At 47.1% G+C, this 25,000-nt stretch overlaps 1 protein-coding gene across 1 annotated transcript in view; it reads right to left on the reverse strand.

Moving 5' to 3' along the window:
* The window catches only part of pkd1a (polycystic kidney disease 1a), a 111,532-nt gene that overhangs the window by 69,457 nt on the left and 17,075 nt on the right, over positions 1-25,000 (reverse strand). The window contains exons 4-10 of the mRNA XM_079730424.1: positions 23,565-23,636; positions 23,172-23,335; positions 22,777-23,030; positions 12,518-12,778; positions 11,976-12,144; positions 8,083-8,251; positions 897-997 (exon numbers count right to left, since the gene is read on the reverse strand). Of these exons, the coding sequence (XP_079586550.1) occupies positions 897-997; positions 8,083-8,251; positions 11,976-12,144; positions 12,518-12,778; positions 22,777-23,030; positions 23,172-23,335; positions 23,565-23,636 (1,190 nt within the window). The remainder of the gene's footprint in view (positions 1-896; positions 998-8,082; positions 8,252-11,975; positions 12,145-12,517; positions 12,779-22,776; positions 23,031-23,171; positions 23,336-23,564; positions 23,637-25,000) is intronic.

Here is a 25,000-nt window from a genome sequence, read left to right on the forward strand (position 1 = left end):
GAGAGAGAGAGAGAGAGAGGGAGAGGGAGAGAGACCGAGAGGAGAGAGAGAAAGAGAGAGAGAGGGAGAGGGAGAGGGAGAGAGAGAGAGAGGGAGAGGGAGAGGGAGAGGGAGAGAGAGAGAGAGGGAGAGAGAGAGAGAGGGAGAGAGACCAAGAGGGAGAGAGAGAGAGAGAGAGAGAGATTTTTTTTTTTGATTTTTAACAAAGCACTTTATTCACATAATGTTAGTTTTTACATTTCAACAGTTCAACCAAAGTTCTTGTGCTTTAAGATCACTAGTACGTTCAGCAAAGTAGCTTATCTAGTGAAAGCTTGTGCAAACACCAACTCCTCATCAATGACTGAACAGACAATGTCATTGAAACACCAGAGCTGTTTAAAAGCGTCCAAGTCTCTAATGTGTTTATAAAATCTAAAATCTAGCCAGAGTCTCGCTCTAATATTGACCATCCACACTGCCTTTGCCTCCTGCCCTTCCCTGTTCTCCACTCTGTTTGAGGGAGAGGGAGAGAGAGAGAGAGACCGAGAGGGAGAGAGAGAGACAGAGAGAGAGAGAGAGAGGGAGAGAGACCAAGAGGGAGAAAGAGAGACAGAGAGAGAGAAAGGGAGAGAGACCAAGAGGGAGAGAGAGAGAGAGAGAGGGAGAATGCCCTGAAGACATTAATGGGAATATTCTTCAAAGCGACGAGACACAAAAGAACACTAGACCGCATGATGTCCGAGAAGCTGATCACCCATGCAGAAACCTGTGAAGTATACTCAAGCGTGTGTTTTTGTGTTTGTGTGCATGCTTGTGTGCCAGTGCCTGTGTGTGTGTGCGTTTGCGTGTGTGTGTGTGTGCGTTTGCGTGTGTGTGTATGCGTGAGTGACTGTGTGTTTGTGTGCGTGCCCTACCCTGGGGGCTGTACTGGCAGATGTAGGCCCGCTTAGCGCTGGTCCTCCGGCTGGTGCGTCCGTCCGGCTTTGATTTCGGCTTTGCTTTCACCGATGCCTCTCTGTGAGTGCAGTCAGATCATTGGGACATCAACTCTCCTCTCAGAGTTCTCTGTTACGGGACGTCTGTTACAAGGTACCCAACGGCTAGTGGCCCAACTAAATAACGAGGTGGTCCCAGTACATAACGAGGTGGTCCCATTGTATAACGAGGTGGTCCCAGTACATAACGAGGCGGTCCCATTATATAACGAGGTGGTCCCAGTACATAACGAGGTGGTCCCAGTACATAACGAGGTGGTCCCAGTACATAACGAGGTGGTCCCAGTACATAACGAGGTGGTCCCATTGTATAACGAGGTGGTCCCATTATATAACGAGGTGGTCCCAGTACAAAACGAGGTGGTCCCAGTACATAACGAGGTGGTCCCATTATATAACGAGGTGGTCCCAGTACATAACGAGGTGGTCCCAGTACATAACGAGGTGGTCCCAGTACATAACGAGGTGGTCCCAGTACATAACGAGGTGGTCCCATTATATAACGAGGTGGTCCCAGTACATAATGAGGTGGTCCCATTATATAACGAGGTGGTCCCAGTACATAACAAGGTTTCTGTGGTTCGCCCGGAGGAATGGAGAGGTTCAGGAATAATTGAGGAATAATGTAGGGTGGATAATGTCAACAACTCTATGACCCCCTCAAATAAACCATGACAGAGCAGGGATGGGCAACTGCCGGCCCGGGTCGAATTTGTGCGGCCCGCGAGTTCATTTGTATATATTATTGTTTTTTCAGTCGTCATTTGAACCAAACTGTAATTAATTATGTCAGCCGCTAGATGGCGCTCCCGGAAAATGTAAAGGTATGTAGCCAAGTGGATGGTCTTGGAATTACCACGTCGACCTCACCTCTTTTAGCGGGATTTACAAAAAAAAAAGAATTTTACAAACATGAGCGCTCAAAAAAGAAAACTAGAAGGAGAAAATCGCGTTTTCCAGCCAAGATGGGAAACAGATTATCTTTTTACAGATTGCAAAGGAAAACCCATGTGTTTAGTGTGCTTGGAAACAAAAAATCGGCAATGAAGGATTTTAACTTGAGCCGCCACTACAACGCCACGCACAAAGAAAAGTATGACAAGTACACCGGAGCTGCCAGAGCCGCTATCGTTGCTGATCTCAAGCGAAAAATACACCGTCAGCAAAGCTTTTTTACCAAAGCCACGACCACACAGGAATCGTCACTGAAAGCATCTTATGTTGTTTCCCTTGAGCTTGCTAAAGCAAAGAAGCCCCTGTCAGATGGTGAAATGGTGAAGCGATGTGCAGTTGAGATGGCGAAAGCTTTTGGAGACGACAGCATGGCTAAGAACTTTGAAACGGTCTCTCTGTCCCGACGCATAGTGACCAGAAGAATTTTTGATATTCAAAATCATGTCGAGGGAAAGCTCAGGGAAATCATGAACGACTGCAAGTACTTTTCCTTAGCGCTAGATGAGAGTACAGATGTGATGGATGTAAGCCAGCTCCTCATCTACACACGAGCAGTAAACAGTTCATTTGAAGTGCATGAGGAGTTATTGAAACTGGTGTCTTTGCATGACACTACCAAAGGACAGGACATTTTCAACGCTGTTGAAAGTGTTGTGAGTGAGCACGGAGGCTTTGACAAGCTATCAGCTGTTGTTGCTGACGGTGCGCCATCAATGCAAGAAAGACGCACTGGATTCGCCAGGCTTCTCAGACAGAGTGGCGTTGACTGTCCAATACTGCACTGCATCATACATCAGGTTGGTAACGTTATTTTCAGCTATTGTTATCGGTGATAAATAGGGCTGCCCCCAACTAAAAACTTTCCTAGTCGTTGCCACTTTATTCCGGTTATCGACGAATGGTTTGCGGTGCTGTCAGAGATCGGCGGCGGAGGCAGGCACGGAGCGGCCGGGCAAACGCTTTTACTAATGATCCGTTATTTTCTGACTGAACAGCCTCCTGGAAATTATATTTTATCATTCATAAAATTATAAACTAACGAAACTCGTTAAAGCAAGTCATTTGGTGCTTTAAAAGTCACGATTTTAATCTGAGACAGATTCCACTTCTCTTCCCGTCCTTTCTGGTCGACTAACGTTTGTTCGCCTGTGAGGCAGCCCTAATTATCAATGTGTTTGTCTTAGTGAGATTTAAAAATAAATAATGACTACAATGTTGGTGAATCCAATTTATTTTATATTGCAGGAGGCCCTCTGTGCCAAGTCTATGAACTTCAGCCATGTCATGAATTTAGTAACGAAAGTTACCAATCTCATTCGAGGAGGAAACAGGTCTCTTAATCATCGGAAGTTTGTAGCCTTTTTGGATGAAGTGTGCGCGGCGTACGGGGATTTACAGATGCATACGGAGATAAGGTGGATGAGCCGCGGGAAATGCTTGGAGAGGTTTTTTGCGCTGCGCTCTGAAATCCCTGTATTTCTCGAGGAGAGCATACGATGTGACACCAGTGCGTACTGCAGTCAACTCAGGGACACTGATTTTCTCTGTGACATGGCCTTCCTTGCAGACATCACATCTCATCTCAATCCCCTGAATTTGCAGTTGCAGGGAAGAGGCCAAACTGTGTCGGATCTGTATGCACACATGAACGCGTTTAATGCTAAACTAGCCCTGTTTAAAGAAGGCTTCCAATCCGACCGTCCGAATTTGGCACACTTCCCCTCATGTGAAGAGATGCGCAAAGATGCTCCCGAATGCGAGGAAACCATGCAAACCAAGTACAAAGCAGAAATCGAAAAACTGCAGCAGCAGTTTAAGAGCCGCTTCCAAGACTTCTACGCCATGCAGCCACGCATCGCGTTGTTCACTGACCCGCTCTCTGCTGCTGTCAGCGAGCAGCCCCCTGAGCTGCAGCTTGAACTGTGCAAACTACAGGCAGACCCGTTTTTCCAAGCAAACCGCAACGAGAGGGGAATCTCCTTTTGGAGACTGCTACCAGAGTCCCGATTTCCAATCCTGAGGGATTTTGCACTTTCGATGGCCAGCATGTTTGGGAGCACTTACATCTGCGAGAGCAACTTCTCAATGATGAAGAACATCAAGTCCAAAGAACGAAACCGACTGACCGATGAGACACTCTTCCAGCTCATGCAGATTGGATGCACCAATAATGAGATTGACATTCAGTCTATTGTGCGCCAGCAGGAGAGGCCACAAGTGTCTCATTAAGACAGGACTTTACAGAGGTAACAATTTTTTTTTTAGAATTGCACTATTAGAGATAGATATGTTTTGGTTTTTGTTGCAATATTAGACAATTGTTTGAGACCCCATTGCACTGAAATAATATATTCAAAGAATGTGGATTTTTTCTTTATGTGTAAAGTTCACTACTCACCCATGGTGAAATGCTGATTTTTCTTATGAAAATATAAATGTTATTGTTGGAATATGGATTGTTCTTAAAAAATAAATATGTAAATTGAAATGTTTGAAATGTTGGCCCACTAGTGAGCCTTGTTTGGGTCATGTGTTCCTGACTGAAAGAGCCAAATTGTCTGTAATGTTTGAAAATTGGTATAATAAACTTTGATTGCCAGTATATTTGTTCTATTTATTAAATTAGTTAGCTTTAGTAGGCCAATTAAGTGACAAGGTTATAATGGTGAAAGTGCATGTTGATATACGTGGCCCTCTGGTAGTGAGGTGAAAATTTGTGTGGCCCTCTGGTAGTGAGGTGAAAGTTTGTGTGGCCCTCCCTTTTATCAAAGCTGCCCATCCCTGACATAGAGTATAAGAAGATCTATTATCAATATCAAATAAGATATATGATGTATTTTAAACTAAAATATATGATATGTATCAAATAAACATATATGATGGATATCAAACGTGCAGAAGTGTACGCGAAATCCAAGAATTCCAAGAATTCCAAGATTGCTGCATGTTAGGTGCATGTGTGTTTGTCTCTCTGTCTGAGTCTTATTAGGGGTTAGGGTTAGTACACGGCAGTACATGGGTTAGGTTGTGTTTGTCTCTCTGTCTGAGTCTTATTAGGGGTTAGGGTTAGTACACGGCAGTACATGGGTTAGGTTGTGTTTGTCTCTCTGTCTGAGTCTTATTAGGGGTTAGGGTTAGTACACGGCAGTACATGGGTTAGGTTGTGTTTGTCTCTCTGTCTGTCTTATTAGGGGTTAGGGTTAGTACACGGCAGTACATGGGTTAGGTTGTGTTTGTCTCTCTGTCTGAGTCTTATTAGGGGTTAGTACACGGCAGTACATGGGTTAGGTTGTGCTTGTCTCTCTGTCTGAGTCTTATTAGGGGTTAGGGTTAGTACACGGCAGTACATGGGTTAGGTTGTGTTTGTCTCTCTGTCTGAGTCTTATTAGGGGTTAGTACACGGCAGTATATGGGTTGGGTTGTGTTTGTCTCTCTGTGTCTTATTAGGGGTTAGGGTTAGTACACGGCAGTACATGGGTTAGGTTGTGTTTGTCTCTCTGTGTCTTATTAGGGGTTAGGGTTAGTACACGGCAGTACATGGGTTAGGTTGGGTTTGTCTCTCTGTGTCTTATTAGGGTTTAGTACACGGCAGTACATGGGTTACGTTGTGTTTGTCTCTGTGTCTTATTAGGGGTTAGGGTTAGTACACGGCAGTACATGGGTTAGGTTGTACTTGTCTCTCTGTCTGTGTCTTATTAGGGGTCCGAGCAGCAAAGCTGCTTGGCCCCCTATTGTTTCTGTAACGTTTTTCCCCTCAAATTCTGTAAAAGTCATACTGCAGCCTATAACGTAAGTCGAAAACTCTTGACATTTTCAGGTATGGCTACCAATTACCCCCTCTACCCATAAACCCAAAGGTGACGCTATTGTAAAAAATCATGAATTAGGTTTATTTCTCCTCACCAGATAGACCTGAACTCAAAATTTGTTTAGAATATTAATCTCTAGAATCAGATGCATTTATAAAACCCTGGGTCTTATGCCCATTTCATAATAAAGCTAAATACGATAAAAGGATTCACAGGAAACAAAAATAATCAAAAATTCACCAAAATCGCCACATAAAATGTTTAGACCAAGCCCCACAAAAATCATCGAACAGAATCTGTTTTATTTTGTTCCATTTGAGAACTATTGGCCAATAAAGTCGGAGCAGTTAGCCCATTTTTCTTTTATGACCCTTTTGATATCGTATAAAAAAAACATACAACCATTATTAGGTGGATACCAATACCCCACACTACCCATAAACCCAAAGTGTGGTACTGCACCCAAAGGTGGCGCTATTTAAAAAAAATATGACCTAGCCTTATTTCTCCTTACTAGATTAACCTGGACTAAAAAACCTTACATCATATTAATCTCTAAAATCAGATGCATCTTTTTCACCCTGGTCTTCTGCTCTAAAAATGTTTACTTTCCCCACAATTTCATAGAAAAGCCAAACATCCACAGTCTCAACCCATTTTGTCTATACGACCATTTTGTTATTGTATATCTACTATATGGCTATCATTAGGTGGATACCATTAACAGTGCACATTTTGAGATCTGTACTCTCAAGAAAGCCCTTAATTCTCTTGTGAAATGTGTGCTTGGAGTTTTCTTGATGTTGTGTGCTTATCAATCGACATTTTCACGATGTGAATGAGGCTTCATGCAGTTCAGGAATGTCAGTGGCTCAATGGGATAATGCCGTGTACTGGTGATTCTTAGGTTGAGAGTTCAAATCCTGATTAGAGCATTATGAACAAGCTGACAATGAAATTCTGTCATTGCCACTCAGGTATATGCTTTGAAGAAAGCCCGTAATTCACTTGAGAAATGTGTGCTTATCAATAAACATTTTCAGAAAGTTCAGGGTTATAAGTGGAACATCTTTCCTTAAATATGACAATTATATGTTATATTTATATATCTTCCATTAGTGTGTTCTTGACTTTTAATTTTGCTCGGACCCCATTAAGCAGCACTTGCGGTTATATTTTATTTTGCTTCTATGTTTGTATTTGCCTAATTTTTTTGCATCAACTACTACTGAGCACACTGGATTTTAAATGAAATCATAATTTAATCGAATATGGACTGCGTGGATACTGAAAAGTGAAAACTAAGGCAACTAAGGCAACACACACTCACGCATACTCGCATCAGCGCACGTGCACACACACACACGCGCACACACACACACACACACAAACACATCCCTTCATTTGTATTTGTTATTTGTATCTGTACTCTTGTTGGGCCTCTTGGATCATATCAACATTGAAAATAATAAAGCGTTCTTAATTGTTTTATCTGGAAAAATAAAGGTTACAACAAATGAACATATATGATGTATATCAAGTTAAGAAATATGATGTATATTAAATCGAAATTAATCCTGTTTGACATTGATACTCCCTACCTCTCCCCCTCGGATAAAGGACCCCTCCTCTCTCCCCCCTCAGACACACAGCCTCTCTCTCTCTCCCCCCTCTCTCTCTCTCCCCCCTCCTCCCGCTCTCCCCCCTCAGACACACAGCCTCTCTCTCTCTCCCCCCTCCTCCCGCTCTCCCCCCTCAGACACACAGCCTCTCTCTCCCCTCTCTCTCCCCCCTCCTCCCTCTCTCCCCCCTCAGACACACAGCCTCTCTCTCCTCTCTCCCCCCTCCTCTCTCTCACCCCTCTCTCTCCCCCCTCCTCTCTCTCTCACTCCTCTCTCTCCCCCCTCCTCTCTCTCTCACTCCTCTCTCTCCCCCCTCCTCTCTCTCACCCCTCTCTCCCCCCTCAGACACACAGCCTCTCTCTCACTCCTCTCTCCCCCCTCCTCTCTCTCTCACTCCTCTCTCTCCCCCTCCTCCCTCTCTCCCCCCTCAGACACACAGCCTCTCTCTCCCCCCTCCTCCCTCTCTCCCCCCTCAGACACACAGCCTCTCTCTCCTCTCTCCCCCCTCCTCTCTCTCTCACTCCTCTCTCTCCCCCCTCCTCTCTCACCCCTCTCTCTCCCCCCTCAGACACACAGCCTCTCTCTCTCACTCCTCTCTCCCCCCTCCTCTCTCTCTCACTCCTCTCTCTCCCCCCTCCTCTCTCTCACTCCTCTCTCTCCCCCCTCCTCTCTCTCACCCCTCTCTCTCCCCCCTCCTCCCTCTCTCCCCCTCAGACTCACTGTGTGACGCCGGGGGCCGGGAGCCCCTCGTCCCGGGCCACGGCCAGCTCCCCCCCCCTCTCCAGGCAGTGTCTCCGGGCGTCGGCCCAGCCCTCCTCCCCCGCGACCAGCTGGTAGCAGCGGGCGGGGGGGGCGTGGGGCAGGCCGTCCGGGGGGCAGTAGGGGGCAGCTGGGGAGAGATAGAATAATATCACTGCTAATAATAATAATAATAATTCATTACTTTTCTATAGCGCTTTTCAGTGACCCAAAGACGCTTACAGTGACGGCGACATAAACACGAAGAGGGTGAGGACAATCAAGGGAGACAAGCGGAAGAACAGAAGCAAGGTGGAGTGTGATAATAGATAGGGATAAGGTGGTCATGGGTAGGGGAGGTCAAAGGCTTGGGAAAAGAGGTCAGGTTTTAACAGGATTTGAATATGGGAAGCGAGGGAGAGTCGCCGACAGGTTGGGGGAGAGAGTTCCAGAGTCGGGATGCTGTTCTTGAGAAGGCTCTGTCACCGAAAGTTTTAAGTTTGACGGTCAGAGTGAGAGTGGAGGAGGATCTGAGGGTTGGGGAGGGGCGATGGGGGATGAGGAGGTCAGGTAGGGCGGGGCCAGGTGGTGAGGAGCATTGAAAGTCAGGAGGAGGATTTTTTGAAGTTGATGCGTTGTTTGATGGGGAGCCAGTGGAGAGTGAAGAGAACAGGAGTGATGTGTTCACGAGACCGGGTGTGAGTGAGAAGGTGTGCAGCAGAGTTTTGGACCATTTGGAGTCTGTGGAGGGAATGAGAGGTGATGCCAGGGAGGAGGGAGTTGCAGTAATCTAGACGGGACGAGATGAAGGCGTGGATAAGGGATTCAGCAGCAGGGGGGGACAGGCAGTGTCTGATTTTGGCGATGCGGTGGAGGTGGAAGTAGGAGGTCTTAACAATGGAGCTGACATGGGATCAAAGGAGAGGGTGAGGTCCATGATAACACCAAGATTGCGGGCCAGGGGGGAGGGAGTGATGGTTGAGGTGTCGATGGTGAGTGTGGGTCCAGTTTTTTATAGAGTGGATTTGGTGCCTATGAGGAGGAGCTCTGTTTTGTCACTATTGAGTTTGAGGGAGCTGAGGGTCAGCCGTGCTTTTATTGTAGAGATGCAGGTTTCGAGTTGGGTGAGGGGAGGATTTTGGGTGGGTTTGGTGGTGATGTAGATCTGGGTGTCGTGTAGCAGTGGAAGTCCAGGTTGAGGTTGCGGATGATGTGACCAAGGGGGAAGAGGTAGCAGATGAAAAGAAGGGGGCCGAGGACTGAGCCCTGAGGGATCCCCTGCGTGACAGGAGAGAGGGTGGATGTGGGGCCAGAGAGCGAGACGAACTGTTGCCGGTCGGTGAGGTAGGAGGGGATAAGAATAAACATCTTCAAATATAGACAAGGTCATGAGATAAGATGTACTACAGTATGAATATAAAATAACATCGGAAAGTATCTATGATATTATATCATTATCATATGTCATCAGACAATATCAGTATGCGATGGTTTGGTGTTATTCAAAGTCTGATACTTCATGTTTGAATCATGTGCTTCTCTCTGATTGGAAGGTGAACAGATACTTAAAACCCTTTAGTCACATGACCTTAGGTCACATGACCTGCCACCTGGAAAAAGGAATGAAACATTTATTTTTCCAAGATTCTAGAATTCTAGATTTTAGTTTCTCCGCCGAAATGACCAACATGGCCATAGTACATTAACATTTACATTAATGGCACGTTTAGCAGACGCTTTTACCCAAAGTGACTTACAATAAGTACATTTGTCATAAGAAAGTGAAAAGATATATCGCTGTCAGTGCTTTGCACTTGGTTCTATAAACATCCATACTGCACCAACAATCGCTAGTTTAACCCATTCCATTCCATACAACAAAGATAGCTAGGATAAGATGCTACACGACTAAGTACTATAACTAAATACGACATACAATAAGTGCGTACATTAAGTGCCAGGATGTACAACATGCGTCCAGGTGTAGTACAGTTTAGTAGTACTGCACATATACTATAGTAGTATAGTATACTATAATGGTATAGTATATTATACTGGAATAGTATACTATACTACTATTGCATAGCATACTAGAGGAGTAGAATATCACTCTTTAGGTCAGTGGTATTCACTATTTTTTTCAGGAGAGCCGCACTGACAGGACGACGTCAACAGGAGAGCCATTTTTACCGCAAAGTATCAAAAGCTATAAATCCAGTCATAAATAAGTATGCCTGCTTAATAATATGTCCTTCCTGAAGCAGTGTTTCCCACAGAATTTTGTGAAACTGTGGAGGGAACCCGGTCCTTAGCGGGGTCCGGGGGCATGCTCCCCCGGAAGAAAATTTGGTACCTTTTAACCTGGAATGCATCAATCTGGTGCACTTTGAGAGGAAAATTAAGACTTGCGTGACTGTGTGCTATTTTCTGGAATAATGTGGAGACACTGGGTCACATAACATGGAAGCTATTGAAGAATAAGTTAATAAGAATAAGTCCAACCAAAGAGCACATTCTCTCTTATTATGCAGGAAAACCGCCAATCTGGCAACCCCGCTGTCAGCGTAGAGCCGAGCAAGTTTAAAAATATTTTCTAGACAAGGCTATATTTCCACCTTTTAATGCCGCTGTTGATTTATTTTTTAAATAATTGTTTGTATTGTTTTTTTTAAATATCTGTATTCACTGCATGATCATATCACTGTATATTTTTACCGCCATGCGAGCCGCAAATAGAGGCTTGGCGAGCCGCATGTGGCTTGCGAGCCGCGCAATGAGTAATGCTGCTTTAGGTGAATAAACGCTATTGAGTCAGAATACAAACCTTTCTTTTGCTACTCATTTTTGTGGGTCAGTTCGCAGAAATGAACAATATCCAACCTGAGACAAACAAGCACACACACACACACACACCCACCGACGCAAACTGACTCTGATGTGACACTTGATTTCTTTCTTCCCTATCCTCTCCCCTCCTCTCTCTCCTCTCCTCTCTTATCCCCTCCTCTCTCTCCTCTCCTCGCTCTCCTCTCCCCTCTCTCCTCTCCTCTCCCCTCCTCTCTCTCCTCTCCCCTCCTCTCTCTCCTCTCCTCTCTTATCCCCTCCTCTCTCTCCTCCCCTCCTCTCTCTCCTCTCCTCTCCCCTCCCCTCCTCTCCCCTCCTCTCTCTCCTCTCTTATCCCCTCCTCTCTCTCTTCTCCTCTCCTCTCTCCTCTCCCCTCCCCTCTCTCCTCTCCCCTCCTCTCTCTCTCCTATCCCCTTATCTCCTCTCTCTCCTCTCCTATCCCCTCCTCTCTCCTCTCTCTCCTCTCCCCTCCTCTCTCTCTCCTATCCCCTCATCTCCTCTCTCTCCTCTCCTATCCCCTCCTCTCTCTCTCCTATCCCCTCCTCTCCTATCCCCTCCTCTCTCCTCTCCCCTCCTCTCTTTCCTATCCCCTCCTCTCCTATCCCCTCCTCTCCTATCCCCTCCTCTCTCCTATCCCCTCTCTCCTCTCCTCTCCCCTCCTCTCTGCTTTCTCTCCTCTCCCCTCTCCTCTTTCTCCTCTCTCTCCTCTCCTCTCCCCTCCTCTCTCTCTCCTATCCCCTCCTCTCCTCTCTCCTCTCCCCTCCTCTCTCTCTCCTATCCCCTCCTCTCCTCTCTCTCCTCTCCTCTCCTATCCCCTCCTCTCTCTCCTCTCTCTCCTCTCCCCTCCTCTCTCCTATCCCCTCCTCTCCTCTCTCTCCTCTCCTATCCCCTCCCCCCTCCTCTCCCCTCCTCTCTCTCCTATGCCCTCCTCTCCTCTCCTCTCTCTCGTCTCCTCTGCTCTCTCTCCTCTCTTCTCCTCTCCCCTCCGGGATTGACACAGTGGGGACGGATGGAGGGATATCTTCTCGTACCCTTGGCGATCTGATGGCCTTCCTTGGTGATGCTCCAGTCGACGGCCACGCCCACAGAGCCCCAGCTGACCAATCGGATGTCGAGGCGCTGATTGGCGACGGCGAGAGCGGGACAGTGGAGCTCCAGTCTGGGAGGGAGGGTCACCGTCAGAGACCGCCGCACCGTGACCTACAACCCCACGTACACACACACACACACACACACACACACACACACACAGAAACACATGCACACAACCAATATTGAGGGAAGAGCCAGAATAGCTAAATATTAACATAGTAGCTAAGTCAAATAAACCTCTAACATGCATATATGCACATGCATAGCGTATAATAATAATAATAATAATAATAATAATAATAATAATAATAATAATGATAATCTTTATTTATACAGCGCTTTTCTAAACAGAGCTACAAAGTGCTAAACAGATAAAAAGAAAGAAAGTTAACAACGAAACAAAAATAAATGTCTAACAACAATTGTATCACAGGTCTTTTTTTTAAATAGTGTGGAATGTATATTATTATGTATCTGAGACCTCCTTCTGTCCAGCCCAGGCCGTGACGCTGACTCCGTAACGCCCGGGGAGCCCATACTTATGGGTTGCCATGGTGATGTCCGTCTCCGTGGTGTTTACCCGCGGCGACTGGTCACCGAAGTCCCAGGAGAGCGTTACCGGGGTGACGGAGGAGGACAATGAGACTAGGGCGGAGTGGTGGACGCTGAGCAGCGGCAGAGGGTCCAAGGTGACGCTGAAGTTGACCACGAACACGTCCTCAGCCAGGGTCCACTGACACTCCTACCGTAAAGACCACACCGTAAAGATCACACCCTAAAGATCACATTGTTAAGATCACACCGTAAAGACCACACCGTAAAGATCACACCCTAAAGATCACATTGTTAAGATCACACCGTAAAGATCACACCCTAAAGATAACATTGTTAAGATCACATCGTAAGGACCACACCGTAAAGATCACACCGTAAAGATCACACCGTAAAGGTCAAACCGTAAAGATCTCACCATAAAGATCAAACCGTTAAGATCAAACCTTAAAGACCACACCGTAAAGATCACACCCTAAAGACCACATTGTTAAGATCACATCGTAAAGACCACACCGTAAAGATCACACCGTAAAGATCACATCCTTTGCACTCCTCTGACACAGTAAAGAGCACACTGTAAAGATCACATCGTAAAGGTCAAACCGTAAAGATCTCACCATAAAGATCAAACCGTTAAGATCAAACCTTAAAGATCACACCGTAAAGATCACACCGAAAAGATCTCACCGTAAAGATCACACCTTAAAGATCACACCTTAAAGATCACAACGTAAAAACTACACCGTAAAGACCACAACGTAAAGATCACACCGTAAAGATCACACCGAAAAGCTCACAGCGTTAAGATCCAGTGGTGGGCTGCCAGGGCCAGCAAGGCCTTCTCTGCTGGCCTAAACACTATCAGAATCACTAACTTATGTTTTAATATTTTTTTTTTCCATGAATATGTATTAAATTATTTCCAATAGTCTATTCTCTTCATTTCATAGCTTTTCTCTTGGTTGCGCTGCTTCCACTAGTGTATGTTTATGTTAGAGCTTTTATCCAATCATATTTCAGCCATCATGTGTTGCCAGGGTCAAAGAAATCTGCCTTGACGCCTTCAGAATCGATAGTGCTGGCGTCTGTAGCTTAAATTAAGTGGCAATGACGCTGTTGCTTTAACCAATCAGATTTCGAGTTGGCAACACCGAGGCCATCTAGCAGGCGTCCAGTGACGTCAGTATTTTCACATCCTTTGATTGGATGGTCAGAGAGGTACTAGTCAGAGCCAGCAAAGCATTGTTAGCTACAGGCACAAACTGAAATAAAGCGAATAATAAATAAATAAATAAAGCGATTCCCTGTAGCGAATTAAAACTCACTCCAGAAACAGGACTGGACAGACTCGACTTTTAGCATTAGCCTCTGTAAGAGCCAATATGCCAATAATTGATTTATAATAAATATTTAGTTTGAAAAGATTAAAAACTGCTAATAGTAATTTCATGCTAATTCACAATGCGTAAAACTGTTAAAATGCATAATTTAGTGAGGTATAAATGGTAAATATGTTATTCTCTGTTTTGGGATTTTTACGTAATGACATCACTGTATAGTTATAACGGTAACGGCCGTAACGTAATTCAGTTTGGTGTCTGACATTGATGGCAGCTACACAGTTTTTTGACCGTGCGTAAGACCCTAGTTTATATCGTGTGAAGACTTGTATTTTGTTTGAAGACTTTCAAGTAAACATTTAAAAACAAAGGAACATTGTCTTGTCTTTTCGCTCGCGTTGCAAACGCTGTTAGTTGACTCCAACCAGTAGTACAGAGGAGTAAGAGTGAGACAGCATGCCCCTACAGCCTCCATGGCGATAGAAAGGGACTTGTTGTTGGAACTGAAACGCACAGATAAACTGTATAATCAAAGTGTAATCAAACTCTTCTTGAGGAAAGAAAGGAGGATGGACTTTGCGTAAAAATAATCAGTAGTTTTTGTGAGTAATGCATTTTATTCAAACGTTTTAATATTTTTGTCATTTAATTAGGTTAATATTGACGTTTTTGCTAGAGATGATGTATGTATGGTGGCTGTGGCTACAGTGAAAATAGATAGTTGAATTGTCCTAATTGGGTTTCTTGCTTTAGCAATGGCATTCTTTCTTGCTACATGAGATACCTGTCTGATGCAACGCCCTGTTAAACTGCATTTCTGTGTAATTTTGATGGTTTCTATAGCCGTGGAGTCATAATGATGGCGTTAAGAGGTGGATCAGTTCATGTAGGACACCAGTGAAGGCCTAGGTGTGAAATGCACAGCCCGCCACTGTTAAGATCACATCGTAAAGACCACACCGTAAAGACCACACCGTTAAGATCACACCGTAAAGATCACACCGTAAAGATCACATCCTTTACACTCCTATGACACAGTAAAGAGCACACCTTAAAAATCACATTGTAAAGATCACACCGTAAAGATATCACCGTAAAGATCACACGTAAAGATCTCACCGTAAAGATCACTCACATCGTTGACACTCCTATCACACCACAAGATGCTGTTAAACAGTGTAGAACCGTGACAGAAAATACATTGATATATCTCATTGTACTTTACAGGAGCATTTTTACAATCTTCCAACATCTATTTCCCAGGGAACACAAACTCGTTGAGGAAGTCATTGGAGGAAAAGCAGGATGTTGTTAACGTCCTGCTTTCCTGCAGAATAAGTAAAGTTGGAGAGGAATGCACACTAATAGTGCAACACTGTCACACTACACACAGTCCTGTTAGTGAGTGGATCTGGACAGCTGTTGTTACGGACGCTAGCAGGCACAGTAGGTAGCACGAGGGACTGCAATCTGAGGCTAACATTACATCACAGTGGTAAGATATGCATGTTGTGGGGAAACGAACGATACTGGCATATACTAAGGGCTATACAAATCAAAATGAATTTAATTACACCTGTATTTACTGGTGATAACTAGTTAACCATTGTTAACTAGTACCTCGTTAAAGTCTTGAAGTGCTTGTGTGTGTTTTGTTATCTTTTATATCACTGATAAACTGTCATTGTTAACCGAGAAGAGTGTCCCCCAGTTTATAATATTATAATATTATAATATATATTATAATATTATAACATAATATTATAATATAATAATAACATAATAATATTATACTATATTATCATATAATATAATATTATTATGTGATAATACAATAGATCCTCAGTGAGCCATGGTCACCTCAGTGATTCAACAGATGAATGAACAGTTAACCATTGTTTAGTCATAGTCCAACCCTGTTCTCAGTGCCCTGTTAGCCTTGTTGACTAATGCCTAAACCTTGGCCTGTGACCCCACCTTCATGACGGCGGGTCGGTGCTAAATACAGTTAACTAACAAGCCTAACCTTCACGACGGCGGGGTTGGTGCCAACTAGGGTTAACTAACCTTCATGATGGCGGTGTTGGTAGTAACTAGGGTTAACTAACCTTCACGACGGCGGGGTTGGTGCCAACTAGGGTTAACTAACCTTCATGACGGCAGGGTCGGTGGTAACTAGGGTTAACTCACATTCATGACGGCGGGGTCGGTGTTAACTAGGGTTAACTAACCTTCATGACAGCAGGGTCGGTGGTAACTAGGGTTAACTAACCTTCATGACGGTGGGGTCGATGGTAACTAGGGTTAACTAACCTTCATGACGGTGGGGTCGATGGTAACTAGGCTTAACTAACCTTCATGACGGTGGGGTCGATGGTAACTAGGGTTAACTAACCTTCATGACAGCAGGGTGGGTGGTAACTAGGCTTAACTAACCTTCATGAAGGTGGGGTCGATGGTAACTAGGGTTAACTAACCTTCATGACGGTGGGGTCGATGGTAACTAGGGTTAACTAACCTTCATGACAGCAGGGTCGGTGGTAACTAGGGTTAACTAACCTTCATGATGGTGGGATTGGTTCTAACTACGGTTAACTAACCAGTCTTACCTTCATGATGGCGGCGTCGGTGCTAACTAGGGTTAACTAACCTTCATGATGGCGGGGTTGGTAGTAACTAGGGTTAACTAACCTTCACGACGACAGGGTTGGTGCCAACTAGGGTTAACTAACCTTCATGACGGCAGGGTCGGTGGTAACTAGGGTTAACTAACCTTCATGACGGCGGGGTCGGTGGTAACTAGGGTTAACTAACCTTCATGACGGCGGGGTCGGTGGTAACTAGGGTTAACTAACCTTCATGACAGCAGGGTCAGTGGTAACTAGGCTTAACTAACCTTCATGACGGCGGGGTCGGTGGTAAGTAGGCTTAACTAACCTTCATGACGGTGGGGTCGATGGTAACTAGGGTTAACTAACCTTCATGACAGCAGGGTCGGTGGTAACTAGGGTTAACTAACCTTCATGATGGTGGGATGGGTTCTAACTACGGTTAACTAACCAGTCTTACCTTCATGATGGCGGGGTCGGTGGTAACTAGGGTTAACTAACCAGTCTAACCTTCATGACGGCGGGTCGGTGCTAACTAGTGTCATAATGTTGGACTATTGTGTCTTAGACCACTAGATGGCGCCAATTCTGTCTCTGTTCTCTGTGTTGTTTCCACCTAATGTCGATTGTTAAGCAGACTCACCTGGCCCTGTTAATTAGTCATGTGATTGGTTCCGCCGTGTTTGTCTCACAGTACTTAAGCCTGGTTCTTTCACTCTGTCTCTGTTGAGTCTTCACTGAACCCATGTGAGTAGACCTTGGTCTTGAACTCTACGTTTTGGATTTCTTGTTGTTTGACCCTGGACTGTTCCCATACTCTGAGTTTTGGATTACCCTTTGGATTTACTTTGATTGTGTTTTTGCCCTTTTGGATTGTTGGACTGAGTTTTTTGTGTTTTTGCCTTTTGGATTACTTGGACTTTGTGTTTTGTGTTTCGGATCTTCTGAGCTTTTGGAACTTTATTAATGAGGAATAAATACCTTACACTAATCCTGTTTTTGCTTCGCACTTGAGTCACCCTAGTTTCCTGTGTACCAAGCCGTGACAGAAGACTCAACCATGACTGACCCAGCGACAGCATCGGCAGGAGCCCCTGATACTATGTTTATTGCTGCCTCTGACTTTGAAAAAATCATGGCAGCTCTCAATAGCTTTGGTTCCACTATGGATACTCATGGACAGGCGCTGGCTCTCCAACAACAGACTCTTGCCCAACATGACCACCTTCTTCAGCAACTCGTCCAGTCAGCGGGGAGTCCTAGCCCCACTCTACCCGGTGGCCAGGATCCACCAGACCCAGGTGGGCAGCCTTATCCCGCCGATCCGCCGGCTCCACCTCAACCGGTAGCTCCACCTCCTAGTGCAGAACCTCGGCTACCTACTCAACGATACAATGGTAACCCAGGTGCTTGTCGTGGTTTCTTAACACAATGCCAGTTGACTTTTGAGCTGCAACCTACTTCGTTCCCTACTGCTAGATCCAGGATAGCTTATATTATAACTTTATTGACTGACAAGGCGTTAGCCTGGGCCACTGCAATCTGGCAGTTACAGGGTCCAGAATGTTCGGATATTATTCTTTTCACTAATGAGATGCTGCAAATTTTTGACCAGTCTGCCTCAGGACAAGAGGCGGCTAAGAAACTCTTGCTCCTTCGTCAAGGGAGAGACCGGGTTTCGGATTACGCCATCTCTTTTCGTACTTTGGCCGCGGAGAGTGGCTGGAATGAGACGGCCCTTGTTACCACTTTCTTAAATGGCTTGTCTGAATCACTGAAAGACTGTTTAGCTGCAACTGAGTGTCCTAAGGATCTTGAGTCCATCATCTCCCAGGCCATACGTCTGGACAATCGTCGCCGAGAGCGTAGACGGGACCAGACCAGCAGCCAAGCTTCCAGAGCCGACCCACACCTATAACTCCCCTCTGGAACCAACCTGCTCCCATGGACACGACAGAGCCTATGCAGATTGGACGAGCACACCTCTCTCAGGAGGAAAAGGATCGGAGACGAAGGGAGAGATTGTGCATCTATTGTGGCCAATCAGGACATTTCAGAGCCTTTTGTCCCGACCTCCTGGGAAAAGACCAGCCCCGTCCAGCCTTGGGAGGGCCGTGACGGGAGTCACTCGTTCTCCCGAGCTCCCAGGCACAGGAGTCTACCTTTCAGTAACCTTGGCCTGGGGAGGGCTAAGCCACTCCTGTCGGGCATTATTAGACTCTGGTGCTGCTGGAAATTTTATGGACACTGCCCTTGTCCGAAGATTGCAGATTCCCCAAGAGGCCTTGGAGACTCCGCTTTCTGTTTCCGCTTTAGATGGCCAACCTATTGGTGATGGAAAGGTTACTTCAGCCACCACTCCACTTCGCCTTCGTGTCGGGAACCACAACGAGAGTATCTCTTTGCATTTGCTTGACTCCCCAGAATTTCCTGTGGTCCTGGGTTTCCCGTGGCTGAACCGCCACAACCCACATATTGATTGGTCGACGGGGTCCATCCTTGAGTGGGGTCCAACTTGCCATGCCACCTGCCTTTTTTCTAGGCCTTCCCCTGTGTCTAAGTCTCCAGATCCCTCCGAGCTAAGCAACGTTCCCACAGAATATCTGGATATAAAGGAGGTTTTTAGCAAACAAAGGGCCTGCAAACTTCCACCCCATCGGTCCTATGACTGTTCCATAGAACTCTTGCCAGGATCCAGTCCTTCACGTGGTCGGATCTTCTCGCTCTCCTTGCCGGAAAGGAGGACCATGGATGACTACATCAAGGATGCCCTCTCCACTGGTTTTATACGCCCCTCCACGTCCCCTGCTGGTGCAGGGTTTTTCTTTGTGGGGAAGAAAGATGGTGGTTTGCGCCCTTGTATAGACTACAGGAGTCTGAACAAGATCACCATACGCAACCGATACCCCCTTCCGTTGATCTCCACAGCTTTTGATCTTCTACAAGGGGCCACCATTTTTTCTAAGTTGGACCTTCGCAATGCTTATCACCTCGTTCGCATCAGACAAGGTGATGAGTGGAAGACAGCTTTTAACACCCCCTCTGGACACTATGAATATCAAGTGATGCCCTTTGGACTCACTAATGCCCCAGCTGTTTTCCAAGCCCTGATAAATGATGTTTTGCGTGACATGATTAACCTTTTTGTGTTTGTTTATTTGGATGACATTTTGATTTTTTCCAAGTCTCGTCACGAGCACTGCCAACATGTGCGTCAGGTCCTCCAGAGACTTTTAAAGAACCACTTGTATGTAAAACCTGAGAAGTGCGAGTTTCACGTCACCGAGGTGGCTTTCCTTGGGTTCATCATCAAACAAGGTCAGGTTCTGATGGACTCAAGGAAGACTCAAGCGGTGCGAGACTGGCCCGTTCCTAAGACTGTGAAAGTGGTCCAGCAATTCCTTGGGTTTGCAAACTTCTACAGGAGGTTCATCAGAGGTTTTAGTTCTGTGGCTGCTCCTATCTCTGCTCTCACCAAGAAGGAAGCAGCACCTTTTGGATGGACTCCGGATGCAGACCAGGCATTCCGAAGACTCAAGGAGCGCTTCTCTTCGGCTCCTATACTGACAGTACCTAATCCCTCTTTGCCTTTTATTGTAAAGGTGGATGCCTCCAGCGTGGATATTGGAGCTGTCTTGTCTCAGCGCTCATCTGATGGGAAGGTACACCCATGTGCCTTTTTGTCCCATCGCCTCAGTCCCACAGAGACAAGGTATGATGTTGGTGACAGGGAACTTCTGGCAGTGAAGATGGTGCTTGAAGAGTGGCGCCACTGGCTGGAAGGAGCCCAGCATCCTTTCTTGGTTTGGACGGACCACCGGAATCTGGAGTACCTCCAGCAAGCCAGACGCCTGAATCCTCGGCAAGCTCGGTGGGCATTATTCTTCGGTCGCTTTGACTTCACCTTGTCCTATCGACTCGGTTCCAAAAATGGAAAACCTGATGCCCTATCCAGACAGTTTCTGCCTAACAACCGGGAAGAGGATATAGGGCCAATTATCCCACCGAAGATAATTGTTGCACCTGTCCGTTGGGGAATCGAGACCGTTGTCAGACGGGCTCTTCAGCAGGATCCTGATCCGGGACCTGCACCAGATGGTAAACTGTTTGTTCCCAGAAGAGCATGGTCTGAAGTTCTCCAGTGGGGCCATTCCTCGCATCTCACAGCACATCCAGGTGCCCAAAGAACTCTGGAGTTCCTCAAGCAACGCTTCTGGTGGCCGGAGATGGAGAAGGAGGTTAAGGACTTCGTTGCCACCTGTGCTACCTGTGTCCGAAGCAAAGACCTTCGTCAGCGTCCTCAAGGGTTGCTCTTACCACTCCCAACTCCCAGTCGGCCCTGGTCGCACCTGTGCATGGATTTTGTGACTGGCCTACCCGTCTCAGAAGGTAACAGTGTCATTTTAGTTATTGTTGACAGGTTCTCTAAGGCCTGCAGAATAATTTCTTTACCTAAGTTGCCATCTGCACTTGAGACCGCTAAGCTTGTTTTTCTCCATGTGTTCCGAGTTTTTGGTCTGCCGCAGGACATCGTCTCGGACAGAGGCCCCCAGTTTTCCTCCTGTATATGGCAAGCCATCTGCCGACTCATAGGGGCCACTGCCAGCCTGTCCTCGGGGTTCCATCCGCAGTCCAATGGCCTGACAGAGAGGGTAAACCAGGAGATGGAGGCCACCCTTCGGAGCTTGGTTGCTGACAACCCCTCATCTTGGAGCGCCAAGTTGCCGTGGGCGGAGTATGCTCATAATACCCTCCAGTCCTCCTCCACTGGTCTATCCCCATTTCAGTGCCAGTTTGGGTTCCAACCACCCTTGTTCCCAGAGCAGGAGAATGAAGCAGGGGTGCCGTCTGCACTGCATTTCGTGCAGCGGTGCAGACAAACCTGGAAAAGGGTTCGTCAGGCACTGCTTCACACTGCCAAACGGAACCAGGTGCAAGCGAACCGTCACCGGACACCGGCTCCTATCTTCCGCCCGGGACAGAAGGTCTGGCTGTCCGCCAAGGATCTACCGTTACGGGTGGAGTCCCGTAAGCTTGCCCCACGCTACATTGGCCCTTTCAAGATTACCCACTGGGTTAATCCAGTCGCCTACAGACTCCAACTGCCCCGGTCCATGAAAGTCCACCCCACTTTTCATGTTTCACGTTTGAGACCCGTGCTTACCTCCCCTTTTGCCCCTGCCCTCAAGCCCCCTCCTCCACCCCGGATGGTTGATGGTGGACCAGTCTACACGGTGAATCAGCTGCTGGACTCCCGTCGGGTCCAGAGGTCGGTCCAGTACTTGGTGGATTGGGAAGGCTACGGCCCTGAAGAACGTTCATGGGTTCCTTCTCGGAATATTGTCGACAAGACCCTGATCAGAGACTTTCACCAACAGCATCCTGATCGTCCTGGGAACGCCAGGAGGCGTTCCTAGAGGGGGAGATTCTGTCATAATGTTGGGCTATTGTGTCTTAGACCACTAGATGGCGCCAATTCTGTCTTTCTGTTCTCTGTGTTGTTTCCACCTAATGTCGATTGTTGAGCAGACTCACCTGGCCCTGTTAATTAGTCATGTGATTGGTTCCGCCGTGTTTGTCTCACAGTACTTAAGCCTGGTTCTTTCACTCTGTCTCTGTTGATTCTTCACTGAACCCATGTGAGTAGACCTTGGTCTTGAACTCTACGTTTTGGATTTCTTGTTGTTTGACCCTGGACTGTTCCCATACTCTGAGTTTTGGATTACCCTTTGGATTTACTTTGATTGTGTTTTTGCCCTTTTGGATTGTTGGACTGAGTTTTTTGTGTTTTTGCCTTTTGGATTACTTGGACTTTGTGTTTTGTGTTTTGGATCTTCTGAGCTTTTGGAACTTTATTAATGAGGAATAAATACCTTACACTAATCCTGTTTTTGCTTCGCACTTGAGTCACCCTAGTTTCCTGTGTACCAAGCCGTGACAACTAGGGGTGACTAACCTTCATGACGGTGGGTCGGTGCTAACTAGGGGTGACTAACCTTCATGACGGCGGGTCGGTGCTAACTAGGGGTAACTAACCTTCATGACGGCGGGTCGGTGCTAACTAGGGGTGACTAACCTTCATGACGGTGGGTCGGTGCTAACTAGGGGTAACTAACCTTCATGACGGCGGGTCGGTGCTAACTAGGGGTGACTAACCTTCATGACGGTGGGTCGGTGGTAACTAGGGGTAACTAACCTTCATGACGGCGGGTCGGTGCTAACTAGGGGTAACTAACCTTCATGACGGCGGGGTCGGTGCAGGCGGCCGAGCACTGTGATTCACTGATGAAGTTGGGCCGGGGGTTGTTGCTGCAGAGACACTCGCGGCGCGCGCCTAGCCCGCCGTAGCGCTGCGATGCAGCAAAGCACACGCTGTTACAGGCGCCCCGGGAGAAGTTCCCCGGCTTGGAGGACGAGGAGGAGAAGATGACCAGCTCGGTGCGGCCGGCCCCGCTGCTGCGGTCCTCCAGGCAGCCAGCGTAGTTCACCCCTGGGGTCAGGGGTCAGCCACATCATTGTGTGCATGCGTACGAGAGAGTGCTGCCTGCGTGTGTGCATGGAGTGTTTGTGCTGTGTGTGCGTGGTGTGTGTGTGTGTGCGTGCTGTGTGTGTGTGTGCGTGCGTTCCTCACCACAGGTGAGCAGGCTGACGTTGAGAAGCGGCTGGTCGCGGAGGTCGGCCGGCTGGTGGCAGAGCATGGCGTCCGGGCGTTGAACCCGCAGCCCCTTGTCCTGGAGCCAGCTGACCAGACGGTACAGCTTACAGTCGCACTCGAACGGGTTCCCACTGAGGTCACTGGGAAGAGGGGGGAGACACAGGGGGAGGTTACCACTGAGGTCACTGGGAAGAGGGGGGAGACACAGGGGGAGGTGTCCTTTATTATATTGTTATGTCGATATGTCCTTTATTATATTGTTATGTTGATATGTCCTCTATTATAATTTTATGTTTAGTGTTCCCATCGACCACATCCGGACTTGTTCTCAGTGGGTTAGGGTTAGGGCTCTTGAACCAAAAGTCTCACATCTGTTTCAGGTGACACAGGCCGTCACAGATCCTCTCCTCAATGCTGCTGATCTGGTTGTTGCTCAGATCACTGTTGGAATATAAACAGAGTTCAAAGGTCATGTTTTTGACTTTAGCACATTTAGCTTCTTTAGCACGTATGTGTGGGAGGGGGGAGGGGAGGTGTACATTAACCCTAACCCTAACCCTAACACCGCTCTAACCCCAACACCGCTCTAACCCTAACCCTAACACCGCTCTAACCCTAACACCGCTCTAACCCTAACACCGCTCTAACCCTAACCCTAACACCACTCTTACCTTAACACCGCTCTAACCATAACACCGCTCTAACCCTAACACCGCTCTAACCCTAACCCTAACACCGCTCTAACCCTAACCCTAACACCGCTCTAACCCTAACACCGCTCTAACCCTAACACCGCTCTAACCCTAACCCTAACCCTAACACCGCTCTAACCCTAACACCGCTCTAACCCTAACACCGCTCTAACCCTAACACCGCTCTAACCCTAACACCGCTCTAACCCTAACACCGCTCTAACCCTAACCCTAACACCGCTCTAACCCTAACACCGCTCTAACCCTAACACCGCTCTAACCCTAACCCTAACACCGCTCTAACCCTAACACCGCTCTAACCCTAACACCGCTCTAACCCTAACACCGCTCTAACCCTAACCCTAACACCGCTCTAACCCTAACCCTAACACCGCTCTAACCCTAACACCGCTCTAACCCTAACACCGCTCTAACCCTAACACCGCTCTAACCCTAACACCGCTCTAACCCTAACACCGCTCTAACCCTAACACCGCTCTAACCCTAACCCTAACACCGCTCTAACCCTAACACCGCTCTAACCCTAACCCTAACCCTAACACCGCTCTAACCCTAACACCGCTCTAACCCTAACCCTAACACCGCTCTAACCCTAACCCTAACACCGCTCTAACCCTAACACCGCTCTAACCCTAACCCTAACCCCGCTCTAACCCTATCACCGCTCTAACCCTAACACCGCTCTAACCCTAACACCGCTCTAACCCTAACCCTAACACCGCTCTAACCCTAACCCTAACACCGCTCTAACCCTAACCCTAACACCGCTCTAACCCTAACACCGCTCTAACCCTAACCCTAACACCGCTCTAACCCTAACCCTAACACCGCTCTAACCCTAACACCGCTCTAACCCTAACACCGCTCTAACCCTAACCCTAACACCGCTCTAACCCTAACACCGCTCTAACCCTAACCATAACCCTAACACCGCTCTAACCCTAACACCGCTCTAACCCTAACACCGCTCTAACCCTAACACCGCTCTAACCCTAACACCGCTCTAACCCTAACCCTAACACCGCTCTAACCCTAACCCTAACCCCGCTCTAACCCTATCACCGCTCTAACCCTAACCCTAACACCGCTCTA

This window comes from Pollachius pollachius, assembly GCF_949987615.1.
Source record: "Pollachius pollachius genome assembly, chromosome: 2".
Taxonomy (NCBI): Eukaryota; Metazoa; Chordata; class Actinopteri; order Gadiformes; family Gadidae; genus Pollachius; species Pollachius pollachius.